Here is an 18,293-nt window from a genome sequence, read left to right as displayed (position 1 = left end):
TAGCGCGCCGGAACGCTCGAAGCCGTATCTTCCGGGCCGTTTTTTACGCCAGTTAGAAAGAAATGGACGGAATCACCCACCTCTCCATAATCTACGATCCCGTAACGGATACTGCACCTGAAATCCGCATCACCTCAGATTCGTGGTATGCTGCCTTTAAATGACTTCTGTAGCACCATTCTTCGTGGTTCTGCCACATCACTAGAGTCCGTTTTAGTGCGATTTTTGCGGGGAAAATCTGCAGACAGATAGACAAGCTCAATTCTGATCCGACTTAAGAGGTGATTCATTGCCGCCTGAACGACACTGAAGCTTGATACTTTGACCTTCTTTAAATTTTGGCATAATGACTTCAAATTGTCATTATGCCAAAATTCAAGAAAGGTCAAACTTCAATTCAAGAGCCAAGATTGTTAGCAATCTTTATTACGGATTGGCAATCAACGTTGAAGCTTATTCGCTGAGGACGACTTCTTTGTAATCACTTTCAGAGTGCAATCTGTATGCGCAACCAAAAATGGTTACGTGAGCAATCCTACTTACTCATACATTTAGAATATGAGTTGAACCTGGCACATCAGAAACAGGGATGCGGTCACTTCCTCAACATGGACTCTTTTCTAATGTTAAAAGAGGGCCGTTCACTGCCTTCTTGCCATTAATTCGTAGGTTAAGCGTGCACCGTGGAGCCAAACTCCCACTCGTAGCACAGTAAGCCGCACAACATCTACGATTCGTACAGTAGCAGTTGTCCTACAATTCAATCCAGTGCACATCACTTCATACTGAATTTTATTGAGTTTCGTTAACATGAATTATGTAGACTCAAATGTAGAATCATGTTTACATAGTCGATAATATCAATACTTCACAAATTTAAAATGCGAATATTTAAATCGCATTTTTAAGGCACGAATTGGTTCGATTACAACAAAAAGTGAAACAGAAGACAAGCAACCTGCGTAACACAGCCGGAGGTGACGTTATGTGCACACGCCAGGTTTTGCTTTCAAATCATCTAAAAAAAACCTGCAATCAGGTGCTCTTCTTGCGTTTTTAACACCGTCGACTTTACTGTATGCCTGATTATTAGTTGAAAATGCGTAGATCTTATTATTTATTCTACTAGCTTCTACAGAGAAAAACGGTACATTTGTAACTTTATAGTTCAAATTTCACGTTAACCAAGTGAAGAATAGGAAAGCAGTTTACAAAAGAAGAAAAACAGAAGTCGAGGAAATGGTAACGGAGCGTGATGTTCTGCTTAGAACGACCGACATACTAGCTAAGAACTTTGAAGATCTAAAAGAGAAAATAGTGAGTGTATAGATGTAGCATTATGAGGAAGACGTTCGTTTACTGCGAGTTCATTAATACATTAAAAAAAAATCAACATAGTTTAGGAGAGCTTTGGGGGAGAAGCACGTGAGTACGGTATTATGACGTCACTTACTCTTCTAAGGATGGCAGATCAGCCCTCATCGGATGTGGAGGAACTGAAAAAAATTATAGCTAGCTTCAAACTCACTTCTAATCAACGCCCTAGTCACATGGCTCCTCTCAAGAAGAAACGTCACGATTTGCAACGAGTTTTTGATGTAAAGTTTTTATTGTTGCTTTCATACGGGAGCCACGATAATTCCTCGCCAGAAAACGAAAAAGACCTGATGCGCATTTTTTTTGGTTTTTCTTCATTCTTGATTCATTTTGCTCTATACCACTACATGTAGTGTGATAGCGAGGTGTACATATCTGACTTATTTTGAACTTTGATAGACTTTTATGAAAACACCTATTTTATGAATTACCAGCGGCTACAAATTAGGGGACCAGACTCTGAAATAATTGCGCCTTTACGATATCTTACATGTGGTGCAAGTGCGAGAAACGTAAAGCTATAGTTGAATATTTGCAAAGTAGACGCTGTAATGAACATTTTGGTACCCACACATGCAGTTGCGGCCAAAAATCAATTGACAAACGGTTTTCTGAGTTTCTGAAAATCTTCTGAAATCTCTTCTGAAACTCACTGAATGGTCCTCAAACTTGCACCAGATTTGCCATTTGGGATTAGAAACTTATTCTGAAAAATGGGTTAACTTTGTTTTCTGAGGATTAATATTATTTCCGAAGAACTGAAAATTTTTTTCACTTCTTTGATTTTTAGTTTCTGTTTTCTCTTCGACTTCCTTCACTTTACTGTTTTTTTGGTTATATTGAGATTATGGCTAGAATATTCAGAGCATCTCCATGTCAGATGAATTTCAAAAATTCATTCTAGGAGGAGTCTATCGTAGAATGAGACAAGTCGAATTAGAAAAACTGTTTAACGTCTCCAGAGCAACTATCTCCACTTTTTTGACGAAAATCTACTATATAATAACGGGCTTATTCTGTCACGTGTGTCTGTGTGTCTGTGTGTGTGTGTGTCAGTCACGAAATTCAAAATGAGGGGTGCGACGGGTCCACCGGCGTCGAGTTAATGCCTCGAAGCTAGGAAGCTATAAAATGAGGTGTGAAGGGGTCCACCGGCACCAAATACCTATAGAAGGGGGTACGACGGGTCCAAGACGTCGGATACCTATAGAAGGGGGTGCGACGGGTCCATCGGCGCCAGATAGCCTTAGAAGGGGGTGCGACGGGTCCATCGGCGCCAGATAGCCTTAAAAGGGGGCACGACGGGTCCAAGACGTCGGATACCTATAGAAGGGGGTGCGACGGGTCCATCGGCGCCAGATAGCCTTAGAAGGGGGTGCGACGGATCCATTGGCGCCAGATAGCCTTAGAAGGGGGTGCGACGGGTCCATTGGCGCCAGATAGCCTTAGAAGGGGGTGCGACGGGTCCCACGACGTCGGATACCTATAGAAGGGGGTGCGACGGGTCCATCGGCGCCAGATAGCCTTAAAAGGGGGTGCGACGGGTCCATCGGCGCCAGATAGCCTTAAAAGGGGGTGCGACGGGTCCAGGCGCGGATTTAGAGGGGGTGCGACGGGTCCAAGACGTCGGATACCTATAGAAGGGGGTGCGACGGGTCCATCGGCGCCAGATAGCCTTAGAAGGGGGTGCGACGGGTCCATCGGCGCCAGATAGCCTTAGAAGGGGGTGCGACGGGTCCATCGGCGCCAGATAGCCTTAGAAGGGGTGCGACGGGTCCATCGGCGCCAGATAGCCTTAGAAGGGGGTGCGACGGGTGGGGGTCATCGGCGCCAGTGCCTTAGAAGTAGAAGGGGGTGCGACGGGTCCATTGGCGCCAGATAGCCTTAGAAGGGGGTGCGACGGGTCCATCGGCGCCAGATAGCCTTAGAAGGGGGTGCGACGGGTCCATCGGCGCCAGATAGCCTTAGAAGGGGTGCGACGGGTCCATCGGCGCCAGATAGCCTTGGAAGGGGGTGCGACGGGTCCATTGGCGCCAGATAGCCTTAGAAGGGGGTGCGACGGGTCCATCGGCGCCAAATACCTATAGAAGGGGTGCGACGGGTCCCCGGCGTCGGATACCTATAGAAGGGGGTGCGACGGGTCCATCGGCGCCAGATAGCCTTAGAAGGGGGTGCGACGGGTCCATCGGCGCCAGATAGCCTTAGAAGGGGGTGCGACGGGTCCACGGCGTCGGATACCTATAGAAGGGGGTGCGACGGGTCCATCGACGCCGGATAGCCTTAGAAGGGGGTGCGACGGGTCCATCGGCGCCAGATAGCCTTAGAAGGGGGTGCGACGGGTCCATCGGCGCCAGATAGCCTTAGAAGGGGGTGCGACGGGTCCGCGATCCTATGGGCGAGGGTATGAGCCTTGGAAGGGGGTGCGACGGGTCCATTGGCGCCAGATAGCCTTAGAAGGGGGTGCGACGGGTCCATCGGCGCCAGATAGCCTTAGAAGGGGGTGCGACGGGTCCATCGGCGCCAGATAGCCTTGGAAGGGGGTGCGACGGGTCCATTGGCGCCAGATAGCCTTAGAAGGGGGTGCGACGGGTCCATCGGCGCCAGATAGCCTTAGAAGGGGGTGCGACGGGTCCACGGCGCCGGATACCTATAGAAGGGGGTGCGACGGGTCCATCGGCGCCAGATAGCCTTAGAAGGGGGTGCGACGGGTCCATCGGCGCCAGATAGCCTTAGAAGGGGGTGCGACGGGTCCACGGCGTCGGATACCTATAGAAGGGGGTGCGACGGGTCCACGGCGTCGGATACCTATAGAAGGGGGTGCGACGGGTCCATCGGCGCCAGATAGCCTTAGAAGGGGGTGCGACGGGTCCATCGGCGCCAGATAGCCTTAGAAGGGGGTGCGACGGGTCCATTGGCGCCAGATAGCCTTAGAAGGGGGTGCGACCATTGGCGCCGGATATCCTTAGAAGGGGGTGCGACGGGTCCATCGGCGCCAGATAGCCTTAGAAGGGGGGGGGTGCGACGGGTCCATCGGCGCCAGATAGCCTTAGAAGGGGGTGCGACGGGTCCACGACGTCGGATACCTATAGAAGGGGGTGCGACGGGTCCATCGGCGCCAGATAGCCTTAAAAGGGGTGCGACGGGTCCATCGGCGCCAGATAGCCTTAGAAGGGGGTGCGACGGGTCCATCGGCGCCAGATAGCCTTAGAAGGGGGTGCGACGGGTCCATCGGCGTCGGATACCTATAGAAGGGGGTGCGACGGGTCCCACGACGTCGGATACCTTAGAAGGGGGTGCGACGGGTCCATCGGCGTCGGATACCTATAGAAGGGGGTGCGACGGGTCCCACGACGTCGGATACCTATAGGAGGTGCGACGGGTCCACAGCGTCGGATTGCTATAGAAGGGGGTGCGACGGGTCCACCGGCACCAAATACCTATAGAAGGGGGTACGACGGGTCCAATGGCGTAGAGTTGGTGCACCGATGATAGATACCTTTAGAAGGGGGTGTGACGGGTCCAATGGCGTCGAGTTGGTGTGCCGGCGTCGTAAAGCTATAGACGTTGTAAACGTTTTATAGTTGTAACCACTTTCGGCGTTGCGCTCCACCTACTCGGCTCCGCTGTTCCTCAGAAACTGGATATACACGTTCAAACAGCTGCTTAAATAGTAGCACGCTGTTTATGTGATCTGACGTGGAACGCTATCTTTATCAGTACGATGATGTTGTCCACGTCATTTCATGTTAAACATTATTCTGCCGTAACTGTTAGGGAGAAACAACAGGAAAACCCATTCTTCGAATACCACTTTCAAATCGTGTCTACACTGTGTAGGGAACGAAAACGAATGAGTGTTTTGAGCTAAAAGTAACCTTTAGGGTCAGAGTAATTTCAGTAGAAGTGCTGTTCAGCAGTAAGAAGAGTTGTGCAAGCGAGGGGAGCACATTGAGAACCCGAAAGCTGTAAAATTGGGTGCGACGGACAGCGGTGAACTGTTGTACAGTATTATTTTGCAGTAATTTTTTTTGCGTGTCGCAGAAGTTAAATGGCACGTTGCAGCCGTTTGATACCCGTGGCTACTGCGCGCGTTGTTCATCACCTCTATGACTCCTCCGTGCGTTTGTTTCCTTGCACGTTTGCCTCAGCTTGGTATTGTGCTCCTCAGAAAATGGAAACACGAATGAAACCGGCTGCTTAAATAGTAGCCAACAGCTTACATAATTTGACAAAGAACGTTACCTTTATCAGTACGATGATCTTCACATTATTTTATGTTAAACATCATTCCTTGATAGCTGTTGAGGAAAATAGGGAGAACACCCATTCTTCGCGTAATGCTTTAAAATTGTGTATATATTATATTCGAACCGAAGTAGTGTTTGAAGCTAAAGCTTGAATATTCTCAAAATGTAGAACTGACGCGTTTAGAAAAAACTATGAAATTTTTTGTCTTTATATACATTAAAAAAGAAAGAAGAAAATAACAAAACAACATGAAAACAGAACTCTTATTATTTACAGAAAATATCACTACCACTAATTTTTGAATTTCAATTTAAAAGTATATTTTGGTTAGTTGATAAAAGTGAGCGAAGCGAACACCACACAAAGTCTGAGAGTCCGGTGTAAGCCGGACGATCAGACTTGTATTAGCATATAAAGTAACTGGAGCAACGCCAAATCCAGAATGTCGAATGACGACACGAGTTACCAATATACGCCGATTGAACCAGTCACGAATATGAGCAGTAATGCTTCGGGTCATTATCTTGCTGGAAGATGAATCCTCTGCCAATCCTATGCCAAGCAGAGATACATAGTTGCGAGACGTTAAATAGTTTTGCTAATTCGACTTGTCTCATTCTACGATAGACTCCTAGAATGGATTTTTGAAATTCATCTGACATGCTTCGAATGTTCTAGCCATAATCTCAATATAACAAAAAAGCAATAAAATAAAGGAAGTCTGAGAGAAAAAGAGGAGGAAGTCACAAGAAATATACAAAATAAACTAAAAATTAGAAAAGTGAAGAAGAACATTTTCAGATCTTCGGAAATAATACTAATCCTAATAAATAATAAGCAATAATAATACTAATAGGGAGCAAAGTGAACCCATTTTTCAGAGTAAGTTTTTTTTTCAGAATAAATCTAGTGCACGTTTGGGGACGATTCAGTGATTTCCAGAAGAGAAAGCCTCAAAAAACCGTTTGTCAATTACTTTTTAGTCGCTACTGTGTGTATATCAAAGAGTTCTGAGACTCTCAGAAATTAGCGGAATAGCACATTGCCAACCTGATTAGAAGACTTGCTTTCTTAGCCAAAAAAGATTTAGTACTGAATCTTATTAGAGAACTATTTATTTTTGATAACATTCTGATTTGAATGTTATTCTTAAAAAAACATGGTTTTTTCAAGAACAAATACGCAACTTTGCTCTCTTTCGTTACTTACTCGTTTTTGTGAGAAGTTACCCGCGAGCTATGCTACATGTGTCACTTAAGAAACATGGTGCTTTTGTATTGTCCTCTCTAAAGTGCGACTTGGAATCAGCAAACAATGGAAGCTGAATGTGGGTTTCAGGAGTTCGAAATGAGGAAAAAATCTTACCGTTAACTCGGAAAGTCAATTTATGTACTTATTACATTTACATATCTCAAGTAGACAGTTTTAGTAGGAAAGAAATTATTTATGGAATGATAACTTCGAAATTTCATTGTTTTCATTGTTTTGGTGTGACAAGGACAGAATTATATTTGAAAACGAATGGAGAGTAACGACAAATCTACAGAATAGTCAAACATAAGAATCGAAATGAGGTACTCTTGAAGGGTTGCAGAAAACGAATTCAGAAGAAAGAATGTTTTGCTTTGCAAGGTTTCAAAAGGTGTAACGTTTGATCCTCCTTTGCATAAAACATACAGTTTTGTCCGTTCGTCCACAGCGCATTCTTCCACCGTTCGTTTCCAGTTCCATCATTCTATAATTTGTTGAGGCATTTACTGAAAACAGTGGTAATTTGGTAAAGAAGTGTTTTCGTAAAAGCTATTCATGAAATGAATGAGCGTGGATCAGCTTTTTCGCTTCCTGGCAAGGAGTTACCGTGGCTATTTCCAACTAACGATTCCTTTTCTAGAATGAAGACGAAGTCTTCCAAATGAAGCAAGCAAAGTTTAAAGAACGTTGTGAGCAGGCTGGAATCGGTCACGGAGGACTGGAACTTGTACGATAATGTCCATCTTAATGTCTTGTTATCATCATTCCCTTCATATCTCCCATTACAGCTGATTGAAAAACTTGAAGAGCGAAGAGAACACGCAGGAAACGATTCAATCAAGATACAGCAGCAAATCAGTGAAATGGAGGCGCAGACTTCTGTAATCAGTTGCAGCAGCCTGTTATCTCTCGATGATCAGTCTAAGGTATAAATTTTATAAACAGTCACAATAGCGACTGAAACGACAACAGTTCTTTCCTTCTGTTTGTAACTGATCTTTATGTCCTTGGAAATCCATAAGTTGTTCTGTTTTTTAACGTAAGAATAGGGCACATGACAGAACATAAACCATTTATTTCACAATTTCATTTCTCAATTAAAAAAAGTACTTTCTGGGAATCAGTTTTGGTGAGACTGCACCATTCACATCCAGCTGTAGTTCAACATTTACATGTGATTTTTACGACTAATCATCTACATTGTAGTTAAAGGGATAGCAGTTAGTTAGATATCAACTTCGACCGCTTGTTGTTGTACTTACAAGCGCAACTGAAACAAACTAGTCATGATCTTCCGCGCTGAACTTGTCATCTCTAGCCCTCCTACCAACTCGTCTCATAGTGCTCGAATAGGTTGTAATCTGGAAATGATTTGTCAGGTTTAAGAAAGTCGGCTGTTTTCACATTACTCTTCTGTATCAGTAACCAAGCATAGGGGCTTTCTTTGTTTTAAGGAGAAATCTCTTACAGAGTTGTTTTGAAGTATCAAAAAGACCACGTATTTTGCCAATAAATTGTGGAAAATCACGCCTCATGATCGTGTTCTTTCTCAACCATCACGCTATAATAATACAGAAAAAAAATTCGTAGACGTTATCCGAAGTACACAACGCATTTTCAAAGTGACATGTTTATCTTGAAGTTTATTGTGTGCAATATCATATCAGTCGCTACTCGGAGTTTGTTTATGTCAATTGCAGCTGCTCAATCCTATTAAAAGATATGCATAAAGCGTCAAAGTATCTACACTTTTGTGCTAACAAATCTGGTCGAGTCGCTCAAAGACTACTTATTCAAACTCGAAAACGGTCTAGACAAAATTATCCTGACATTCGCGACAAATCCGGAAATAACATAGTAAATTTTCTGCAAACAATTATCAGCTTTTGAATCTTAGGTGGAATTTAGATTCTGTTCTAACAACGCGTGCATGGGACATGTCGTGTACCGGAAGAGGAGCGGTAGGCATCTGTAAGCAGGAACCTGAGCCGACTGCACGGATTCAAAGGGGCTCGCGCTAGCTAGCCACTTCGAACCATGCAGGGTCGCGCCCAGCGCCCCGTCCCCCTGCCCGAGTCTCCCTTCAAGAGTCTCGGGGCTACATCCTATTCCTATTGCCCCCTCCCAAGTGGTATGTGGTACTGGGCGGCACTCGCGTATTACAATGCGGTTTATCTTTAAGGCATTAATTCAAACCAGCAACGTAGTATACACAACACAACAGGCAAGTGGCATCGACAGACCCATATCAAGATGGTTATGCGGTTAATGGATGTCAGCTTAAAATGGTGAGTTATTAGCGGTTCGGGGCCCGTGACAGCCAACAGTGGTATATGCGGTTGTAATTGGTAGATGGTGTGCGCTCAAATACGAGAATACGACAGTACAGTGCAAAACGCACGCCACAAAGAAAGAAAGGAACTAACCCCAAGTGCTCCGAGTCACCCCTTGTATAGTGCAGCGGTGTCGGACACGACAGGACATAACAACAAAAAATCAATTTGATGACATTAGTAATAGCTGATAACATTTTGAAGTCTTAGATGTGCTTCTTGGAAATCGCTTCGATTGAGGGTTCTTCCATATTCTGAGGAAGTAATACTTAATGCGTCGACCGGATGGGGCAGAGAAGCATGATGAAAGCAACATAACAGCAGGAACATTAATATAACAATGACAATAACAATAATATAATATTAATATCCATTACGTTATAAACTTTGTTGCAGGCGCAACTCACTGAAGAACAACTGGAAGCTGAATTGTTAATTCAGAGAAGCAGTGTTGATCTCAACTATCTGGAAAACGAAGTTAGAAGAAGACAGATGCTGAGTTGGAGGATCCTTGCTTCAATGTTTGACTCAAAACTCGCAACTGCAAAGAAGGAATCAAATCTCGAGTAGGAAAATTTTCTATTTGAATGATCACTTTTTTGCATGTTGCCTGTAACAACTTTTTGATAATAAAGAAGAGTTTTTTTTTGGAAATTAACAGGAACTTATAAGTGGCGCTCCAAATAAAAAAGGTTATCTCAGCTGCGAAGAACCAATTGGTGACAAGAGTTATTGCGTCTGATGCTGATGCTTCCACTGCGACAACGGGATTACTAGCAGGCACTTGGAAAACTATCTGTGGAATTAGTTGCAGCATTTCTGTGTTCATTTTAGAGATGATCTATTAAAGCGTTTCCATTATTACTCATGCAATGATTTACTGCTTTCTCTCATACCAATGCTAAAATGAGGGAGTATTTGTTCTGCTCTATAACACAAATGAAAATGACATTAACAAAAACAGCAAGACAACAAGAGCTATTGACGTTGTTCCTTCACCTAATTGTCGCAATTAGGGAAGTATGCTATACTGACGAAGGGAAACCCTGTAGCTGTTGCTTTCCACTAGTTCGTGTAAAATTTTTGCCGAACCATCAAAAGTGGTAAGGTGAAATTCAGTTGCATGACAAGAATGAAATCCGGAGATTTATGTGGACTTGAGCGTTCTAATTGCAAATGTTTCACGAAAAATATCGAGAATCTATACTCTTATCGAGCTAGTCAAGAGAGAAGGAATGAACTACAGTTCTTTACAGTTTAATTAGGGCAGGAACTCGCGAAAGCTTGCTGAAGTCTATAATTCCATTATTTTAAAAGAGCAGTATAAAATAGACGGTCAAACCTGAAAGCACTGGCCCTTTCTGTAAATACACAGAATTGAATTTTCTTCCTCTAAGAACGCTTTTTTCATCCATTTTTCATTTCAGCATTGGTGAAAGATTCAATGGTTTTCTTCCTATAGGGGTCGGCTCTCTACTTTGAGAATATTCAAATTTTATTTTGCACTCCTACTCCACTACTCCATATTCCTTCTTTGCCGCTACAATTAGGAAACAGTATTTGAAGTATTTCATTTTGTCGTCCTTTTCTTCAACAATTAGCATAGGATGATGTGCCATGATGTGTCTCACATAGAATGATTTGAATGCCATCATCGTACTGACTAAGCTAATGTTCGACGTCAGATCAACTGAACTGTTAGCTACTATTTGAACGGCTGTTTGGATGGCTGCTTTCAGCTCTTGATGTTTCCAACATAAGGGAAACGCACAGAGGAGTAGACGTGGAATGGAATTTTGAATTACTGCCCAGCGCTGCTTTACCAATAATTACGCTCGCGCCAACTCTGCAGTTCCATGCGCTTTCTGGTGTGGACGCACCAATTCCACGCCATAGGACCCGACTCGCCCCATTCTGTTGCTTTCTGACGCTGACATACCAATTTGACGCCATCCGTCTCTCTGCTTTGATATTTCGTTCCACACAGACCTACACATAGAAACGTGGCAGACTAAGCCCGTTATTTTATAGCATGATGTTTCGTCCTTCTATACCGCTATAGCATCAAGGTTTTCTCATCCTCGTGCCCAACAGTCACCATTGAATGATGTGACAGTGCTAAATAATGCAAAAGTCATCTTCATACTCATGATAAGGATCTTGCGTCAGCTCAGGTGAACAGCTAGCTCGTACTCAAAGCTGTCTCTGCATGCGTGTATATAATTTTTTAAGAAATCATCTGGCGATGTGTAACGTATTCAGAAGCGAACGTACTAAGGAGCACATTTCGGTGATTCGCGATGCAAGCAAGCCGTCTCACTTCACTTTGCTGCCTTCTGATATTTAGGGACTGTGACTACTTTCTGGTACAAGCATCTATATGACGCTGGTGGATACGCGTCTTCCGGCACCAACATGTCTGACTGGCACCGTTGGACACGTGGTATCTTGGTGTAGGAGTGGTTCTGGCGCACCACTCCTACACCAAGAATGCAGAGCAATACAGTGGGACTGGTCCCACCACATCCATCTGCTTTCTGGCACAGGCGCATCCCTCTGACGCGGAAGAAGCCGTCCCACCAATCTCAGTACTTTCGAGTGTGGGCGCACAATGACGTTGTCGGACATCGCACAATGTCCTTCTGCCTTCTAGCGCTAGCGCACCACTTCAGCATCGCGAAATTTGTCTCACCGCCTTCTGACACCAACCCGCTCATTTGACGTCGTGGGACTCATTTTCACTTCTCACCTTCTTCTCACCTTCAATTTTTCAAAAACACGTTCAAGATGTCACCTTACACATCGCGAAAAAAAGTGAAAACATCACGAAATACCTTCAGACTACGATTTTTTTTATGACAACATGAAAAAACGGGAGCACTGGAAGTTTTGTAATTTGAGAAAAAAGAAGCACAAACACACACAGACCAAAGTACCAAACGCTCCGCACAGAAAAATCACCAACGATTGGGAAGAACTCTTTGTGCAAATACTGGAGAAGACAAAAACATTAAAAAAAGAAACAAGCTACAGATTTAATTTATTACGTGGATTAGACTACAACAAATTTTCGTATTCAATTTTTTTGCCATGTTTAACACTTCGACGGTAACCCTATGATACTGCAAACATCGTGAGCATGGAAAATCTGTTCTCAAAACTGACTAATTCATTTTAGAAACTTAGCTAATTCGAACACTTTTTTTGCCTGTTGAAACAGTCAATACATTAATGTTTATAACACTGGCTACATCTAGTATTGACCTTTTGGGCATGCTTATCGGCAAATCGTGATCCTTCTTTTCTGGACATTTTATTGTAGCATCCTGTTGAGACAGCCTAAGGACCATGTGGGTCGCATGGATGGTGTGGATCGATCCGTATCAAGACGAGACCTAATTATTTCCATTTTAAAATCGGCTAACCTGATGACCGCGATCATGATCGTTGTGCAATCTTTAGTACTAATTTGCTAGAGATAAGAAGCTGGGAGGATCTTGTTTTGGAAACGTCAACTCGTTACGACACTACGACATTACGCAGCTGCCACTCCAGATATGCTGATATAAAACCCAGGACTTTCTACTTTCGGAATCGAGAAGTAAATAGGTTTTGTCATTCCCCCTTCTTTGACAGCTGTGCAACTCAGCTTTGCTCTTTTTTTGCGCTCGTAACCGGACACTTGGCACTAATACAAATGTGACAAGAAGGGCGTGCTCAAAAAAGACAACTGACTAAAAAAATCCCAGAAAGAAGTTCATAGATTGTCTTAAAAGTCCGAAAAGTTTGGAAGTTTCCTGACATCTGTAAGAACCGTGGTCAGCGTGTGCAGAAAGCTCAGTTAAAAGTTTCCACTACTCCTCGTGTCGAATATGTGTGGAATGTTCGGCCATTATAGGATGAAATAGGCAAGGAAGAGGGAGCAGATATGTTATGTGCATACAGGCGGTAGTGTCCTTATATATTTAAAACTTCCAGAACAAGAACATCTCAAAAAGTCTGCGTTACTGCGAAAATTTCGGCAGATACTTTCCGAACACCCTAATAGGTGTTTTCATGGCACTGCGATGAGCATCTAAAGAGGTCTACGATTTTGATTTTACAAGCCAATTTAGGTGCACCGTGACCAGAGTATGTAATGATCTTCCGTTTCACCAACAAAAGCTCTTCTTGAAACGACTACGAAAAAGTTCTAGTCAAACTTTTGCTGTGTCTCAACTCCCGTGTCAAGCCCGAACAACCTCTGGCGAAGTATCACCTCTCGAATTCTCGCTTCAAAAATACGTGCTACGAATAGGTGCATGGAACCTGACACGTCTCCTGGAATTCATTTTATGTCAATAGCCTTTCTTGGAACAGCTGACCACTGTTATTATGGAATTATTGCGGCGTACATGACGTTCCATTTTCAGGAAGAGAATATACAAAATTACGGAGGACCTCGCTAATAGTTGTAATCCTTAAGTGATCAAGAAAACCCTCGGAACTACCACCGATATAATAACTGGGTACTCTATTTTGGAATATATTCACGAAAATCATTCTCATGCGCATATATAATAATAAATAAATAAATATCAAGGAGCTCTAGAAAAACTATGGTGAACAACTAGTTGGATTTCATGAGGATTTCAGCTACACGAATCACATCCAGAATGGGTTGAGGGTGAAAAAAGTTGCCGAAAGTACCATTCGCCCTCGTCCTAACCGTCGTCAGTTGTGAGAAAGGTTTCAGCAGCATAGAAACGATTACAAGTTAGTCCTGCTCTATCGAAGGTATGAATGTATGTCAGAACATTATTCAATTGAAACGGTTTCTGCACCTTCTTTCGCCACTACCTGATCTTACCTCTTAGAAAAGAGATACAACAAAACATATCATGGATATAGTATACCGCCGAAGCTGTTGGCGACTGTATTGGAATGGATAATGAAATCGTCCAATTCGAAGAAGAGAATGTTGACGAAAGATTCCTCCTGAATTTTTGTTTCTATCAACATGAGAACTTTGACTTTGAAAAGTATCGAATAGGAAAATGAGAGGACCGTGAGGTGCTTTCCTACCTGGCAGAGCTACAGTACAAAACTTCTGTGCTTACTTGTTCGGGTCGACAGACTTTCCAGCGTTCTGCTACACAATGAAGATGACAACGCTGCATCGTCTAAGAAACTCTTTACTTCCCTCAGAGCTTTTGATAAATGTCTTCTGAGCTTTAACCGTGGCACACAACATCTAGCAGATTTTTGCAGTAGCCGAGGAACGATGGCCTTGCCACATTGTGAAAAAAAGTGATAAATGGAGTAGAGCAGATTCAAGAACATGCTAACCGAAGATGAGGACGACGGCTAACGAGATTGGCTCATGTGTTGGCGGCGCAAATGGGTCAGTGAAAGCTCAGTTTGATACGCTTTAAGGACTTCGTTAACGTCACTGACGAGACATACGAAGATTGGCGATTGCGAGGGAATAGAATGACTGGGAACGTTGCCGGGATCCGAACGTTCAGTAAAGATGGGCCATTTAAGTACCTGAACAAATTCAAAGTATTTCAAATGTATAGATCACAGTGTCACAAGTTCCTGTTGAGTTGTCGCTCAACAATTACCTTCCCGATTCCACTGATATTAGGTTGCCTGAATAATGCCTTTTCAAAAATCCACTTCGCAACGCTATAACTCGTCTCACCTTTGTAACTCAAAATAAGAACCATCACAGCCCACGCATCTTTGCGACGAGACACAGTTTTGTTTAATCCCGCTGCATAAAAGTCCTACTTTCTGGTTTTGGAAGATCGTACCTGTTAGGCAGCTGTCCAAGTGTTTCAAAAAGTGACAGTCTGTGGGTGAAAGTTCTGGCGAATATGGTGGGTGGGACAGAGTTTCGTACCCTAACACTTTCGACTTCAATAGCGTCACCTTAAAAAAAGTGAAGAAAAGTGTGGCCGGACATTGTCGTGTAAGAGAATCGGGCCCTTTCTGGTGACCAACGGCGAGCGAAGAAGTTGGAGTTTTCAGTGCACTTCGTGCACTTCTTTTCAGTGGTTCCCTGCAATGATTGTGTTGCCAGGTTTCGTGAAGCTGTAGTGGATTACACCTGTAGCACACCACCACATAGTCGCCTTGGTCTTCTTCGGGACGTGCTTGGGAGCTTCATATGTTGAGCAGAACGCTTCCTGTTGTTTCAAAAGGATCCATTTCTCATCGCACATATCCATTTCTCATCGCACATAACAATACGATCGAGAAATGAATCGCTCTTGTTGCATTACAGAAGGGTTGAGCAGATCTCGGAACGGCGGTTTCTTTGGGACTAGCTCAGTCCATGCGGCACCCAAGTGTTCAACTTTTTCACCTTTCCAATTTTTTCCAAAGGCCGGCGACTGTTGAATGGTTGACGTCCAGTTCTTGAGCGATCTCTTGCGTTGTTTCAAGCGGTTCGCCTTCTATGATTGCCTTCAGCAGGTGGTCCTCAGTTTAAAGCAGTGAAAAACGTGCATTATTTTTGCATCAACCTAATAATAAAAAATCTAATCTGATTATTAACTTATTTAAAATAAAGCGCATGTAATAAAGACGTGTATTGCCAAGACTCATTTGATGTTGATTTTTCATAAAATTGATCACGGCGAAGTTTTCGACGCTGGTATAGTAAAGTTTCTAGTGGTAAAGAGGGGGGAACATTTATGTAGTTAGACACCTCAAACTTGGGTAACCAAATTGATATAAATAACACGGTGTTACAGATATGAAAGAAACATTGCACGTGTAATTGAACGAAACACAAATAATGTAGTTAGGTGCAATACAGGTAATTGGATAAATAGTAGAACGCAGGAGAGTAATTACATAAGTGTGATATAAAAGATACAATAATCTATGGCCAAGTGAGCACGCGTGCAACAACACAATTAATGTACGAGAACCATGTAGATGACATCACTAGGTGTTAAAAATATGAGGAAAGATTACACAAAAATAGATGGATTGCAGTGGCGTCTGAAGATGCGATCTTTTTCTTTCTTTTTTTCAACATTTCCATTTAAAACTCCTCCTTATGTGTACACTGGCTTTTTCCGATTGGATTCGAAACTACCCTCAGGCAACATGAACAAAGCGCCCTGACTCTTAAGGCCTCCTTGTACCAAATCATAAGCCAAAATCGCCTAGAAGTCGTTTCAACAGTTTTCTTTCCATGCAGTTGAGCATCTCCATCTCTAGACGGTGCTACTCAAGTCTCCGATCCGTACATCATAAGGAAGCGAACAGCGGATAGGTAGACTCGCCATTTGACAGCATTGGCGATAAAAGTCAATCACAAAAACCTCGTTGGGGAGTTGGGACCTCATCGCATCCTTGTTGGAAATCTTTCTCACAACTTCAGTCGTTTTTCAGTCACAGAGCGAAGAAGTTAGCCTTTGGGTTCAAGCGGTTGTCAGTACTCTCTGATTCCTAGTTGGCATTTCGGAAAGACTCGCATGATTGCATTTACCAGGGTATAGTACCAGACGTTTCTAATAAGTTAGTTACAGGGCATTTTCAGTACAAGCTTAACGAGATCTCGCAACATTCTTGTGGTTGAAGTGAATATTACTCACGTCATTGGCGTGATCGAGACAGCCCGAGGCAGGGTGGCATGATTTAAAGACGTTTGCAATCTGTCCTAGATCTTGCTTGAGTCGTTCAACAAAGTCGATACACCAATTTGTTATGGACATTGCTCTCTATGCTAAAATTAGGGTCGAAGAACCTACTAGTACCAGAAAAATTGTTCATGGTTGTAATGCACGCACATTAATAGGGGTGTGCACTGCGTTAAGACCGCCGCCGGGACAGGTTAATTCCATCCTGCTATCCACGAGTTTGCTTGTCCAAGGTCTCCATGACCGCTTCGATCTCAACTGTATTGAAGGCTTTCTTCAAATCGATGAAAGTGAGACGCAGCGGCATCTTGTACTCTCGCGATACTTCTCCGAGTTTTGAAATGGTGTGTATGTGTACAATCGTACTATACCCTTATCGAAACCCTGCTTGCTCGCAAAGGTGCCTTTTTTCTAATGTAGATTTGGCTGTCCTTCATCTAATGTTGATCTCCTTTCTTATACATCAGCACGGTCTTGCTGGTTTTCCATTGTTTAGTAGCCTTGCATTTCGACTGATAACGAGTGAAGAGCCGCCAGTGTGATGATGTTGCCTGGCAGGAGGTACTTCGGATGTTCAGGCTTCTTCTCCTCTCCTTGTGAAAGAAAATCCTCCTCGAAGAAGGCGATGGTCCGATCCCGTATAAATGTCGGTACAATCCGTCAGAAGAGAGAGGAGTGCTTCTAGAGTTGCGAGTTCCCATGGATGGTCTTAGTCGTCATGATGAACTCGGAAAGCCTCTCTCCTTGCTCATTCCATTGAAGGCTGTGGGTTCCGATGTGAAGTTCTCCAGACGTTCTTCTAGGGCCAATTTTGGCCTCGAAATCACCAATTATGACCCTGTAGAAGGTATGATCTTCTCTGTAGAACCTCTTCACGTCCATATAGAAAGCTTCGACTTCTTCTCACTCCTAGCTTGATCTTGGAGCTCGGAGATTGTCAAAGCTGGCGTTGGACCACATCTCATCCGCAGATGTTCGATTCGGGTCGTAAATAGTTCGAAAGAGTTGATATTTTTTGCCATACCCGCGTTGTCGAGACCACCAACTCCTCTACTGTCGCATGTACCTAAGAATAGTTCTTCCCCAGTTTGATACACGGCGGTCAGTGGGTGGCGTCGCCTCGTCTCGATCAGTCCGATGACGTCATATTTAAACTTCCTGGCTTGCATCATCAGATCTTCACTGGCCGCATCCGACTCAAGCGTACAGGCTTATAAGTACAAATCGTTATCCTAGTCCTTTTCCGTTTCGGTCTCCTACATAGCTCCTGCAACTCTGCTTTTCCTGCGCTACCGTACCAGGCTTTCCTCCGTAATCGGGATACTCTTCTCTATTACTGTGTTTTGCATATAAATTTAAAACCCATGGGCAGGTTGCAGGCCTGTAGTGCCATGAGTTTTTAATGGATGTTACGCCCTCCCGTAGTGGACAAGTCGAGCTTATT

General features: G+C 43.7%; 2 protein-coding genes across 3 annotated transcripts; one reads left to right on the top strand and one right to left on the bottom strand.

Moving 5' to 3' along the window:
• Positions 1 to 62: 62 nt before the first annotated feature.
• On the top strand, positions 63 to 9,951 carry RB195_023034 (uncharacterized protein; the record flags this gene model as incomplete). Of its 2 annotated transcripts, none has more annotated exons than XM_064210332.1 (8): positions 63 to 145; positions 910 to 1,000; positions 1,168 to 1,317; positions 1,404 to 1,598; positions 7,517 to 7,603; positions 7,665 to 7,802; positions 9,651 to 9,775; positions 9,912 to 9,951. In XM_064210332.1, the coding sequence occupies 8 exons, from the start codon at positions 63 to 65 to the stop codon at positions 9,949 to 9,951; spliced, it is 909 nt and encodes a 302-aa protein (XP_064066213.1). The 2 variants fall into 2 exon arrangements, with proteins under 2 accessions (XP_064066213.1, XP_013302405.2); XM_013446951.2 differs by having other exon boundaries at positions 9,606 to 9,775.
• Positions 9,952 to 17,721: 7,770 nt separating this feature from the next.
• Positions 17,722 to 18,021, bottom strand: RB195_023033 (uncharacterized protein; the record flags this gene model as incomplete). Its single annotated transcript, XM_064210331.1, has 1 exon — positions 17,722 to 18,021. The coding sequence occupies one exon, from the start codon at positions 18,019 to 18,021 to the stop codon at positions 17,722 to 17,724; it is 300 nt and encodes a 99-aa protein (XP_064066212.1).
• Positions 18,022 to 18,293: the final 272 nt, after the last annotated feature.

Source organism: Necator americanus, chromosome X (assembly GCF_031761385.1).
Source record: "Necator americanus strain Aroian chromosome X, whole genome shotgun sequence".
In the NCBI taxonomy this organism is placed as follows: Eukaryota; Metazoa; Nematoda; class Chromadorea; order Rhabditida; family Ancylostomatidae; genus Necator; species Necator americanus.
The sequence above is the reverse complement of the archived record's forward strand: the minus strand, read 5'-3'. Positions and strand labels throughout refer to the sequence as shown.